The sequence below is a fragment of the Otolemur garnettii genome, unplaced genomic scaffold (assembly GCF_000181295.1).
Source record: "Otolemur garnettii isolate 467f Iridium unplaced genomic scaffold, OtoGar3 scaffold00079, whole genome shotgun sequence".
Classification (NCBI taxonomy): domain Eukaryota; kingdom Metazoa; phylum Chordata; class Mammalia; order Primates; family Galagidae; genus Otolemur; species Otolemur garnettii.
Genome location: NW_003852474.1, coordinates 5,474,597 through 5,488,920, shown reverse-complemented (window position 1 = coordinate 5,488,920; position 14,324 = coordinate 5,474,597). Strand labels below are relative to the sequence as shown.

At 46.1% G+C, this 14,324-nt stretch overlaps 1 protein-coding gene across 1 annotated transcript in view; it reads left to right on the top strand.

Moving 5' to 3' along the window:
• IL1RL2 (interleukin 1 receptor like 2) overlaps positions 1–14,324 on the top strand; it is a 48,309-nt gene that overhangs the window by 28,473 nt on the left and 5,512 nt on the right. The window contains 3 exon segments of the mRNA XM_012807923.2: positions 6,238–6,381; positions 12,302–12,463; positions 14,093–14,321. Of these exon segments, the coding sequence (XP_012663377.2) occupies positions 6,238–6,381; positions 12,302–12,463; positions 14,093–14,321 (535 nt within the window).

The following is a 14,324-nucleotide window of genomic DNA, read 5'->3' as shown; positions in this document are numbered from 1 at the left end:
GTATGTGAGCCCACAGCCGTGCACGGTTCCGGTTCTGTATGTGAGCCCACAGCCGTGCACGGTTCCGTATGTGAGCCCACAGCCGTGCACGGTTCTGGTTCCGTATGTGAGCCCACAGCCGTGCACGGTTCCGGTTCTGTCTGTGAGCCCACAGCAGTGCACATTTCCGGTTCCGTATGTGAGCCCACAGCAGTGCACATTTCCGGTTCCGTATGCGAGCCCACAGCAGTGCGCAGTTCCGGTTCCGTATACGAGCCCACAGCAGTGCACATTTCCGGTTCTGTATGTGAGCCCACAGCCATGCGCGGTTCTAGTTCCGTATGTGAGCCCACAGCAGTGCACGGTTCCGTATGTGAGCCCACAGCAGTGCACATTTCCGGTTCTGTCTGTGAGCCCACAGCAGTGCGCAGTTCCGGTTCCGTATGTGAGCCCACAGCAGTGCACATTTCCGGTTCTGTATGTGAGCCCACAGCCATGCGCGGTTCTGGTTCCGTATGTGAGCCCGCAGCAGTGCACGGTTCCGTCTGTGAGCCTCTCGACCTCACTCCTGTGTTCTGAAGACCGAGGTCTTGCAGACTCCAGCAGCAGTTAACTATTGAGCAAGCACAGCACCTCTCCTTAGCCTGGACCCAAGGGAACCCTCTTGGGTTGCATCACATTGAAGGATCCTCAGGCCCACCTGCAGCCATGGCCCAATCTTCCTCTTCTCCTTGGCTCCTTCTTGTCCCAGAGAGTCACTTGTGATCACTCCCTGCTAGTGAATCCTGCACTTCCCATCTTCCTCTCAGGTGCCTCTGGGTGATTCCTGAGGCCTCATCATCATGGTGCTTTTCTTTCTGCGTCCTCATCCCTAATAATCTCTTTTCCCTTTGTGGCATCAACTGTCATCCTTGAGCAGATGCAAACAAACCCCAGATCTCTAGCTGTATTTTCCCTTTCCTCGTGACAGCCCTGCATTTCCAGCTGTGCTTCACAAAATGATTTCCTTTGATTCTCTCATGCAACGCTATGTCTAACAGTAAATATTGATGAGTTAGAAAAGAGTATGGCATTATATGGAAATGTCTACATGTATCCTGCAGCCACGTCGGCTGGAGTCTGAAAGCAGATTAAGCTATCTAGCCTTCTGGTTCTATTTCTGTTTTTCTTACCTTTATTTATGGCACCCTTATATCTTCCATATCCAGCCTAAAACATCTGGGGTCATTCTGAGCCTTCTCTTTACCTCCCTTATGCCAACACTCAGTGGGATGCCAGATAATGTGGACACGTCCTCCCCAGGACTGGCCTGCTGCATCTGATCCTTCCGGTCTACTCCCACCAACTAGCTGGATGCGGGGGCTGGGAGAGCTTGCTGCTACACTGGACTTTAAGGGCCAGGTTTCCTGGCCCAAATTCTGGCTTGTTCATTTATGACCTCTGTTAGCTCAGTACTGTGGTACAACCTTCCTGTGCCCACAACTCCTCATCTGAAAAATGAGGATCATCATAGGACCTTCCTTCAAAGGTTCTTTTTATTTACTTATTTACTTATTTATTTATTCCACTTATTTAGACAAAGTCTTACTCTGTGGCCTTGGATAGAGTGCCATGGCATCATAGCTCACAGCAGCCTCATACTCTTGGGCTCTAGCAATCCTCTTGCCTCAACTAGTCCCTAGTTGCTGGGACTACAGGTGTATGCCACAACACCTGCCTACTTTTTCTATTTCTAGGAAAAATGGGGTCTCGTTCTTATTCAGGTTGGTCTCCAGCTCCTGAGCTCAAGGAATCTTCCCACCTCGGCCTCCCCGAGTGCTAGTATTACAGGTGTGAGGCACCAATTCCTTCTTCAGGTCTTGTGAGAATCAATTGAAATCTTCCTTTCTCCATTTTTTATTGTGAAATTTAACATATATAGTAAAGGACATGTGGAATATATGTATCCCATAACAAATAATTATATAGCACATACATGTGAAACCACTTCCTAGGTTAAGAAAACTCATCTGATCAAAGCATTTTTCCCTCTCTAGATAATCATTACCCCGGCTTTTAGGAAAGCCTTTTCTTTGATTTTTTTTAATCTGTGTTGAAATCCCCCCAGATATGGTTTAGTTTTGCCTGCTTTGAGCTTTACATTAAGAGAACTATGTAGTATGTTTTCTTTTTCTAGGTGTAAGGGGATCATTGGTACATCAGTGATGTAGCACACAGTCTAATTCATTCATTTATGTTGCTTAATCCTAGTCCAGTGAATAACTAGGTCAGGATTTATCCATTTTGCTATAAATATGTGGTTGTGTGAGTTGTTTCCAGTTTGGAACTACTAACAGATAATACTGCTGTGAAAACTCCTGTCTGTCGTGCTACCCATGAGGAAGCATCCTCTGTGTCATATATCATTAGGAGTAGAATTGTCACATGACAGTCTGGAGTTAACATTTCCATACAGTGCCATATTGTTCTCTAGTGTGAGTCACCAATACTTATTGCAGGGACAACATTATATGAGAGAATAAAATGAGGTAATTTTGTAAAACAAGTGTAGAGCCTGACATTTCATGAGTTTTAAGAAATTGTGCGTAGACCAGGTGCTGTGGCTTATGCCTGTAATTCTAGCACTCTGGAAAGCTGAGGCAGGAGGATCACTTGAGGTCAGGAGTTCGAGACCAGCCTGAGCTAAGAGCGAAACGCTGTCTCTACAAATAGAAAAATTAGCTAGGTATGGTGGCAGGTGCCTGTAGTCTTAGCTACTTGGGAGGCTGAGGCAGGAGGATCACTTGCACCCAGGAGTTTGGGGCTGCTGTGAACTTAACACTGTAGCCTGGGGCAACAGAGTGAAACTCAAAAAAAAAAAAGGAATTGTGTTTATTTTCATTAGACTCTAGCCATTATTCTGTGCTATTCAGATAATTATATTAGTTTTCTAAACAGTTGGCTTGCCTTGAGAATTTTTTCTGATCAGTCTTTTCCGGGGACTATTGTAGAGGTATCGTCTCTACCACTCCCCTGCCTGGACGTTAATTAGTATCCCCTCTCACCTCTGGGTAGAAATTGAAACTTCTAGTTTAATATTTGAGGCTTCCCTGATCTACCTGTTTTCACTCCTTTCCTAGTTGTGGTCCTCATCTGTCTCAGAAAAGAGACTCAGGTCAGAGACAAAGGTCTGCAGGCTCCAAATTGTGATGAAGGAGCTGACACTGAGCCCCGTGCAGAAATGTGGCACAGTGTCAGTGCGGACGGGTTGTTTTCCGCCCAGGGAGCGAGCCTGCACCTGCTGCCCCTCACTTCTCAATGCAGAGAGAATGCAGCCTGGTTTGGGTCATGGATAGTGACTCGGTATCCACCCCGAGAGAGAAGAGTAAAAGCTGATTGTGGGAATCCTTGGAGAGTCTGAAGTGGCTATAACTTAAATCTGCCTCAACCTAAAAGTTTGAGTTCTTTATTTAGTCACCTAGACTGAAGCTGGCCAATGTAAATTTCCATGCGGATACTGAATAATTGGCATGGACTACCTGGAAGCACTGTTTTCAGAAGGATTCTGAGGCCAAGAATGAGGCACAGATGAGACTACAACAGATTAACACTGGTCAGTCTTTTAGAAGGAGGGAGGGGGTCCTTGACTTGATTTGATTTGGGCTGGTTAAAAGCTCATACTTAATAAATTCATCTGTGTTCCTGCCCAACTTTGTGTTGTTCACCCCAAGTTCTTAGGAACTTCAAGCCTTTTGTGGTTTACTTGAGGGCAGAGTTAAGGATCTAGCTTCTCTATTTAACTTCCTTGTTTCAGTTGAGGACCCCTCCAGATTTGAATCTTATTTAGTTTATCTGAAGCAGGGTCACTACCAAGTCATTTAGAGCAGGTTACATTTCTGTGAATTTTGTTTAATCGCTTGTCACCTACGATCTCAGTGGAAGGTTAGGGGTAGCCAGGTAGACTCAAATGGCAACTACCATCTTTAACAGGGTTTCTGGTGCATCGACAGTGAATTTTCCATTTATTTCTATCTCAAAGCCCCTCCTCCCTTTGAACTTACTTATTAATGTCCTGTTTCTAATTTTATCATCCTTTAGCTCATTTACAGAGCAGAGGGTATGAACACTTGTGAATGCACTGATGATGAACTCAAGGATTGCAGACCATCCCTGTCTACCTGCCAGGGGCATTCGAGTATCATCAATGTTCCCTTCCAGTCATGACAGTTTATAATACCAGGATCTCTGAATTAATACATTAAATCTTGCAAGGCATACCTCTTCCCAAAGGCAGAGGTGGCAATGTTGCTCCAAGAACTGGAAAAGGGCCAAGGGGAGTCGAGGGTGGGAAGGAGGAGAGACTCTGTCTTGTGATTAGAAGCTGAAGGGTCTTATAAGTGATTGGGATTGGGTCGGGCACCACCGTGGAGAACACTGGCTCTACACTGATTGCACTGGGACTTAATCCATGGGTTAATTTTTCTCCCTTTTTTGGAGGGTACCAAATGTGTACTTAGCTACTGTGCTTTATTATGCCTTGTATTTAAATGGGAAATTGGGAGCCTGAAGATGTTTACAGCATGATATGGCCTAGAGCAGATGGTGATAAACTCTCTAATGAGTATTTTACAGCCACTATGGAAAATAGTGTCGAGGTTCCTCAAATAACTGGAACTGCCATGTGATCCAGCAATCCCATACTGCGTATATATCCCAAAGAAAGGAAAGCAGTATGCCAGAGAGATAGCCCAGCTTGTTTATTGCAGCATTACTCACAATAGCCAAGGCAGGCCATCACGCTAAGTGTTCATCAATGAATAGCCAGAACACAGAGGCTGTACATGCAGTGGAATACTACTCAGTCGTAAAAAGAATGCAGTTCTGTCGTTTGTATCAACAGGGATGGAACTGGCACACACTATGTTCAGTGAAATAAGCCAGTCACAGAAAAACAAATATGTAACATGTGCTCACTTATGTGTGGAAAGTAAGCAAATTAATCTCATGGAGGTGGAGAGTAGAAGGAGGGTTACAGGAGGCTCAGAAGGGTAGTTGGCAGGGATGGAGAGGGGTTGATTCCTGAGTACAGAAATACAGTTAGATGAAGGAAGATGATCTAGTGTTCATCAGGGCAATGAGATGACTACAGTTAATAATAACTTATTCTATATTTCAAAATAGAAGAGTGGGTTTAGAATGTCCCCAATGCACACACATACACACACACCATAAGTGCTTGGGGTGATGGACACCCCACTCACCTTGATTTGATCCTTACACATTGTGTGCTTATATCAAAATATCACATATGTCCCATAAGTATGTACGGCTACTATGTGCCATAAAATGTCTTTTAAAATGAAAATCCTCTGAGGTTTCACTCTCGCTCTCCTGCTTCCCACTTGCCATCTAGGGAGGACTGGAGCGTCAGGAAGGACGATGGAGGAAGTGGGGGTGGAGGGGGTTCTGAGGGTGAGGAGGCTTTCTCTTCCTCTCTCCTTCTTCCTCCTTTCTAATCCTCTCCTTCCTGGGTAGCACAGGTGTGGGCTGTGGTGAGGCAGCCAGCTGAGCCGTTCCTCTTCTGGGACATGAAGGAGCATGTGCTGGGGACTTGGGATTCCAGAGGAACCGGTTCTGCTCCTTGTCATCTCCTGCCCACCACTGGGGCTGCTCATTGCTCCACAGTGCACTCATGAGGCAGAGGAGGGTGTAAACACCCTCTCGGAGGCCACACCTCCCCACCAGGCACTCAGGGAGCTGTCGCTCAGAGAGGGTTTGCTCTCAGCCAGTCTGATGGTGCTGCTGGCATGATGGCTTCCAGGGAGACTCTTCCAGGTGGCTCTTCATTTATGACAGTAGTCCTTCTCTGTTTGGAGTGAGCAGGGAAGCAGTTACAGCAGAATTGTATTCAAGGATGGACAAACGAACCACCTGGGGACTGTTCCAAATAAGTATACCTGGGCTTCACCTCTGGACCATCTAGTGCAAACTATGGCCGCCATGTGCTGTGAAAGCCCTTCTCATGCCATTGGGTCCGTGCTGCCTGTCCCATGGGCTCTGCAGAATGTTCTTCTCATAGGACCCCAAGAGCCCATGTGTTTCCCAACATTATGGTCCATACTTCTCCCGTCCTTACCATTTAACTTTAAAGAAACAGTCCAGCAGTACCCCCATTGCCATCTGATACAGGTCCATTTCCGTGCATTATGTGGTCTGTGTTGGTTGTTGACTCTTGGTATCATCTTCATAATTATTTTATTTTTTATGTGTTGTTTTCAGTTCCAGATTTTCGAGCTTACTTGATAGGCGGGCTTCTTGCCTTGACTGTTGTGGCCGTGTCTGTTGTGTGGCTCTACAATGTTTTCAAGATCGATGTTGTACTTTGGTATAGAAGTGCTTTCTATTCTCCTGAGACCATGGAAGGTAAGTGTGTGTAATCACTGAAAAAGGCCTCAAAATTGTATCTTCTTGTGGCACATTTAGAGGAAGGAATTTCCCTGGAATGTCCTGTGCTTCAGAGAAAGGATTTGTGGGTGACCACGAGCATTAGCCCATCAAATAAAGCTAACAGGTTCTTAGGGACCCAGTTCCTATCCGTATTAGCTTGGCAGCGGGAGGAGATCGCCTTCTTGGGCCCAACTGCAACCAGCATACAAAGGTTCTCACATTCATCCTCCGTCCCCTGGAGGGAATTTCTCCAAGAGCAGAGAGCTCCCTGCCCCCCAGCTTCCCTGCAGCACTACCGTGCTGGCCCAGAGTGTGGGACCCAGCAGTGGTGAGCCAGTCCCTGTTAATGCCTGAGGGGATTTCAGTCCCCCACTTGCAGATTTGGTGAGACACAGACCCAGGTTTAGGTAGGTATTTAACTTTCTTTTATTTCTTGGCTTTAGAAAGGAGCAGAGGAAGGGAGGAAGGGAGGGAGGGAGGGAGGATAGAGGGAGGAAGGAGGGAGGGAGGGAGGAGAGAAACCAAAATCCTGCTTCCCCAAGGGACTGGTGAGAGTAATGAGCTGAAGTGCAGGAGAGCCTTCCGCAGGTGTCTGGTCACAGGGGGTCCAGTGTGTGTCTGGAGGTCAGAGCAAGCCACCCCCACTGCTGGGCTCTGGGGTCTCAGTCTGTGGTACCCTGGTCCCGCCAGTGCTGTTTGACACAGAAATGCCTCGGTGCGATCCTCAAAGCCTGAGCACGGGCGTTTCCTGCCGTGATAGCTGTAACTCTTTCCGCTCCTTTCTTTACTTGTCTTAGAATGGATGTGTTCCTGAAGAAAGTAATCAGTTCTGCTCTAATGTCCCCTAATTAGATAGGACAATTGATAGGAAGCCCAAAGACGCCTGTGCAGCTGACATGCATGGAGACGCACCCATTTGTACCTTTCATGTCCCGAGACTTGCGGTGGCAAGAACTAGGTGTCCAGGCAGCCTGCCTGAGTCACTGATGCACAGAAGAGTCGTCTGCACGTCACATATGTGCACAAGTTGTTGTCCACGTTTGATAAGGCATAGGTGTCCTTTATTCCAAATTGAATTTCAAAATTCAAAATCAGTACCCCTTGGGCCACATAGCAATGTGCTCCATTTTTTAGGGTAAATTTGTCTGGGCCTTGTCCTCCTGGCAAAACTCGAAGGGCTGCTGGTACTGCACCCAGCCAGGTGGGGTGTGGTCCCCGCCGAGGCTGCCCTGTCTACGCCTGCCCGTGACTGTGTTTCTGCCTGCATCCTTGAGAGGAAGGCGGTTCAGTCCACCACCTCTTATTTTTTTTCTGACACAGGTGTTAGCAGTTGGGCTGCTTTCTGTTTTCTGACTAACAGAGGCCAGCGTTGCTGTCCGAGGTCTTCCTGGAAGCTCTGGCCCCACGGTGTATGTCTCCCCCTGAGTCACTGCAACTTCCAGGGCGTGACTACAACTGACCTTGACTTACCACCACTGTGCATGGTGGAGCTGCCGGTGAGGTCAGGCTGAGCAGGAAGAGCAAAAAAGGAATAGTGACTCACCCAGAAGGGAGCCCCACCCTCTGCTGAGACTGAGCCGCAGCCCAATTCAGCACCAGAGGATGGAGGCTATGGAGATGGGCCTGGCAGGCAGCCAGTAGTCCTCTTTTTCTTTATTCGTATTTTTTTATGCATAAAAGTACGTGGGCATTTTGTGATTAAATTCTCTGCAGCTGCGCCTGCGAGAGCCACCCTGTGCTATCTCTGAGTGCCAGCTTTATCAGTGAGCCAGTGAGGAGACTCTGCGAGGAGGCTCAGATCCTGTTCAGGCCTTTCTTCCCCTGGAGAATATTTTCTGGGTTATCTGGTCCTGTACCAAGTAATAGATGACAAATCCACATGAGAGGCAGAGAGATATTACATCCTTCTTGGGATGAGTCACTTGCCCCAAGAAGGCTAGTTAAGCTTTGTAACGCAACTACTAATTAGTGTGTATGACTCATAGTTTTAATAAGGACCGTTGAAGGTTTAGCTGAAGTTGACAAAGGCGGTATATTCTCTAGCAAGTCACAGACACTTTTAAACCTCTCTCATGCATGGGGGCGTGTACAAGGACGGAAAGGCCAGTTTACAAATTTGTGAGAGAGATTTATGTGTGCTTCACCTTCTTCCAAAAAGGTCTGCGGAGAATGGACTTGTAGGGTGGAATGGTTACGACAGAGCATAACATAACAGGTCCAGCCAACAAAGGGCAATCGAAGGTAGAAAATAAGTCAGGGTAGTGTTAACAGGTCTTCCACAGTTGATAAAGGTGAATTTGCCTTCAAAGGCAAAGCCAAAGCAATTACAAGATTTAATGCGGGCTGTTCATGAAAACCTTTCAGTTGCTCACAAAAAAAAACCATGACTTTTTCTGGGAATAATTTCTAAAGATTCTTTTTAGGGGTTCATCATTTTAAAAGGATTGGGTGTAAGGGAACTTGTCTGTAACAACATTCCCATGGTAAATGCAACAGCTTGTTTTGTGTGACTTTTCTTTGTGTCTTCTATCTTCTATGCGTGTTAAGGCTAAACCCACCGAACCTTATGCAATTCAGTAAAAGCGTTTGCATGGAGGCCTGATTGAATTGGTCTGATTTTCCACTGGCCTGGTTTGATCAGGCTTAAAATTCAGCAATATCATATTAGAGAAAGGAGGCAATTAAATAAATCTTTAAGAAACTTTTCATAAATATTTATACAAATGTGCTTTTGTATTTTTTTTGCCAGCAGCCAATAAAGGCTGTTTTAAGGGAGCGGAAATAAATTCTGCCTCTTTGTAGGAGTGTGGCAAAGTTCTAAAAGAGCATGTGGATCTGGAAATACTGCTGGGGCTGTTTGTGGACAACTTAGTCTGATGTAGTTGCATAGGCCCAATCAGGGATAAGCTCTGTGAAGTTTCTTGCTCCCATTTTTTTCTTTTTCGTTTGTTCTTTCTTTTTTTCTCTCCATTACCTTCCCTTCCCCCCAGCTTTCTTCCCTTTTTTTGGAAAAGAGTCTTTTTCTTCTGCTCTGGGTAGAATGCCATGGTGTCATCCTAGCTCACAGCAACCTCAAACTCTTGAGCTCAAACAATCCCCCTGCCTCAGCCTCCCAAGTAGCTGAAACTACAGCTACCTGCCATGATGCCTGGTTAATTTTTCTAGTTTTAGTAGAGATGGGGTCTTGCTCTTGCTCAGGCTGATCTTGAACTCCTGAACATGGCCTCCCCAAGCACTAAGATTACTGGCGTGGGCCACCACACTGGTCCCCTGCTCCCATTTTTCATTTTAGCCACACCAGAGGGAACGGTGAACCTGGCTTTATCAAGGCTGTGCACTTAACTGGCTGGGAGACTTTGGGGAGATTGTGCAGGCAAGTTGGCTTTAGCTCCTTTACTCATCATCTGATGATACAATCATGTCCCTTGTAGTTGACTGTGACAGGAAAAGCCGTGAAATGCTGGGGTACTATTGCCCAACAAGGCCATTTAAAATCAGAGGGTTGATGCAAAAGGCAGCTTGACCTTTGGCCATATTGGTCAGTAAATTACGAATTAGTCATTTGAAAGAGATGGAACGCACTGCATCTTAAAAAAAAGTCAGCAAGTCCTGTTTCCATTCAAAAGCTTAGTCAGAGAAAAAAAATATTTTAAAATTGGGGGAACGTTTATTTTTAAGCATTTAAAAGGCATGAGACTTTCTTACTACCAAATCTCTTCTGTTCCTGAGTTTGGACAGCAGCACGTACCTATATCCTCAGAGACCTTGCTTAGAAAGAGGGAGCACAAAACTCTAGCAAAGGAGAGGGTACACTTAGAAAAACTGGTTTGTCTGTTTATGATCAGAGGCAAGTGGGGAAAAAAAGAGAAACAGGCTTAGAGAAGAGAGATACTAGTGGGCAGGACCTGAGACAGAGTTGGTGATAAAGCTGAATGTTGGCTGCAGGTCAGAGACCAGAAAATGCCCAGTTAGCAGGGAGGTCGCTCTGGGGAAGGCGGCACTACCTAGACCAGCCCTTTATCAGAAACAAAAAACGTCAATGGGAACATTTAATTCCTTCCCCCTAAAGTTCAGAAACATAGAACTTTATGGAATGTTTCTTCCCTCCTCCCTTCTTATATAGAAAAAAAAAAAGTTCTTTGTCTTTGGAAAGTCAAACATGCGACATTCACATTTGATATGGAAAATATCTTCTTATTAGAGTGGTGGTCCAGACTGCTGACCCTTAAGATTCCCCAGGAGTTTTAGCTCTGTCGGGTTTTTGCCAACTCCAGACACAAATTAATTGCCCTCTTTGTACTTGCCCGGTGGTCCCTCTTGATTAAAAAGCTGAATCTGACTTGTCCCCAACATAAATATAACGTCTTTGAGTCTGTGTGAAATCGAGCTCCTTCCAGGCATTTGACGAGTGCTAACGTGACCTCCTGTGCAGCAGGCCCTGCTCCTGGGGTAAGGAGGCCAACGTCCCAGCCCTTTCATGGCCAGGGGTATGCACATGTGTGCATGTGTACAACTGTGCATGTGTGCACGTGTATGTCCTGGTGTGCATGCATGGGGTTTGCGTGTGTGTAGGACTGCATGTGTGTGCATGCATGTGTATGTCCACAGTGGTGTGAGCATGCGTGTGTGCACCTATACCCGTGTGTGCATTGCCACTCTCTGCAGGATGGCCAAGAATGGCAGGCTGAAACCTGGAGGTTGGCAGGGATTGGTGTGAGAATTGGTGGAATGAGAAAAGGCCACGTGTAAAGTTCATTTTAACTACTGCTATGTAGACAAAAAGTAGAAGAACACAAGATTTTGCCTTCTTTTTTTAATCTTGAACTACTCTTTCTCCAAGTCTGTTCATCCAGTGAATTGCCATGAAAGGGGAATAGAGAAAAACAGTTCCTCTCTCTGGTACCAGTTCGGTCAGTTTTGAATTTCCACATGGCCCCAAGTTTAAAATCACATTTTCCAGGGAGATGACCACAGTTACCTCTTTTTCCACCCACACCCTCCAACCCTGCTGAAGGTCCTTATTCATCACAGGACACCGAAGCAGGGCGTAATATTCCCCCTTCCACACCCTTCTCAAGCTGTTCTCCCGCTGCCTACATGCTCAGCTCCCACATGCTCACTGATTTCTAAAAGTTCTCCACCCTTTAAAATTCAGGAGCTGTCCCATGTCCCTCATTTTTTTTTCAAGTACTCCAGACAATGGGAGATTTTCCTTTCTTTCTGTCTCTTCTGTTCCTGTAGCCGTTGTCACCTCGTGCTGCCTTGCATTTCACTTCTGTGTATATGAACGATCTGCTCGGCGAGCTCTGCATCCCACTCGTCTTTGCCCTGGCCAGCACGGGGACCATGACTCAATAAACACTTGCTCATTCTGACAAGGATGACAGGTATTGCAGGTTTCACTTCTCAGCATGGCCTGCCAGATTCCTAGAATCTGCTCAGATGCTCTGTCTCTGTGATGCAAGTTAAAAAATTGCAGTGATGGAATTTGCTGACACATCTACATGAAGAGGGATTCCCCATTTGGCCTGGTGCAGTTAGGACAGTGTTCTTTTGCACAGGATCTGCTGAGAGTAACAATAGAGTGTCCTGCTTTTAATTCTTGTTTCCAGCCACATCACAGGGACCGATGGATGTAGAATTAAAAGACTTGGGCTGGAATTAGGATTTGCAGAAATGATGCAGTCCTTTTGGTCTCAGCTGAGGGATAAGACTACCCCCTTCACAGGCCGATTTGAGATGTTATAATTGGCAGTGCCTAGGCAGCCAGCTGAGCCCTCTGATGTCATTGAACCTGAGCCAAAGGGCATCATGGTAGCAAGGCAGGTTTTCACTTTATTAACATGACAGAATGTGGTAGGAATCAGCCTATAAGCTTGTCCCACTTCCTTTTCAGATGGGAAGCTGTATGACGCTTATGTCTTATACCCCAAGCCTCACCAAGAAAGCCAGAGCCATGCCGTGGACACGCTGGTGTTGAAGATCCTGCCCGAAGTGCTGGAGAGGCAGTGTGGATACAAATTATTCATTTTTGGCAGAGATGAATTTCCCGGACAAGGTATGTTTTAAAAAACAGTACAAAAACTGGGCATGCTCTCTCTTCTTTGACTGTACCAGTCGCAGCAACTCTGCTCGCCTTCCCCAGAGAAACATGGGAGGTCTGTGGCCAGAGCCGCTTGGCCCGGCCAGCCTCCGGCTTGTGATCATGCAAGTCTCATTTTGGAGTAAGGATATGCTTAACTCAGTTCCGGGAACAGGTGGCCAGGGACTTGGTCTTGGGCAAAAGGCTAAAAAGTAACCGGCAGTCATTTGCCCTCATGTCACTGAGAATAACTGCTGAGTGTTTAGACATGTAAATTAGGTTATGTTTAAGGCTGGTTTCATAAAGACCACGCCCACTTGCTCCTCCCTTGCCTAAATAAAATGGAAGTTTCATATTTGTTTTTCCAGTTTTATCGGAGGTTGGCTTTGGGCAATTCAGGGAACATGTACAAACCTCAGCTGTCTCATCTGTAAAATGGGGGCAAGAAAGCTTCCCTGACTCAGGCAAGAGAATTAAATGAGCAGAGCTGAGAAGGGCCCAGGATGGAGCTTGGCACACATTGGACGCCCTACACACCAGTTTCCTCGTGTCTCCTTTGCCTCTCTCCTTGAAGACTATATGGCAAAATCTGAAATAAACATTCTTTCCTGGCTACCAGGAAACGCTATTCACTCGCCTATTCAACAAGTATTTATTGAGAGCCTGTATGTGCAGGACTCCAGTCTAGGCACAGAAATGCAAAAGTTAGCACCTGTCCTTGGGCAGGTAACGATCTATTTTAATACCTATTCAAGGCAGCTGCAGACCTAACAGCAGAGCTGGGTATTATTTATTTATTTATTCATTTATTTTGAGATTGAGCCTCACTCTGTCACCCGGGGTAGAGTGCTGTGGCATCATAGCTCACAGCAACCTCAAACTCTTGGCTTAAGTGATCATCTTCCCTCAGCCTCCCAAGTAGCTGGGACTATAGGCACCCCCCACAAGGCCTGGCTGTTTTTTCTGTTTTTAGTAGAGATGGGGTCTCACTCTTGCTCCGTCTGGTCTTGAACTCCTGAGTTCAAGGGGTCCTCCTGCCTCAGCCTCCCAGAGTGCTAGGATTACAGGCATGAACCACTATGCTCTGCCTGTTTTTTTTTTTATTTTTTAGAACTCCCCTTCTACCCACAAGCAATCATCAGAGCATGTTGTTTAGTTTTTAAGTTAGTCATATAAATCCTGGTCATTCAACAGCAGTAAAGAGGAAAACACAAATACAAGATCAACATAACATTGGATCTGACTTTCTTTTTCCTATCCTTTGAAACTCTGTTTTCCTTTTAAATGTCTTCATCATCTAATACACACCAGACCTTCAGCTAGTCTGGGAATACAAAGTTAGACACAAGGAGAGACACTTATGCCCAAGGAAAGTGACATACCAACAGACCACGCACACAAAAAAATGACTCATGAGCACGGAGGACCAATTCTTCAAAGACAGCTTCCCAGAAGAGGCAACAAAGATTAAAAACCGTTTGCTAATCCATTCCTAACTTGACCATGTTCATTTTGAAGTCCACGTTCTCTTCCTGGAGCCCATTTGTGGTATTCTCAGTAGCATCATGACTCGGGCTCTGCTGAATCTTGTTCCTTTGCTTCCAGCCGTGGCCGATGTGATCTATGAAAACACCCGGCTGTGCAGGAGGCTGATTGTCATCCTAGTCCCGGAGTCACCTGGCTTCGGTCTACTAAAGAACATGTCGGAAGAACAAATCGCAGTCTACAATGCCCTCATCCAGGATGGGATTAAGGTCATTCTGATCGAGCTGGGGAAAATCGACAACTACACAGCTATGCCGGAGTCCATCCAGTACATCAGGCAGAAGCACGGGTC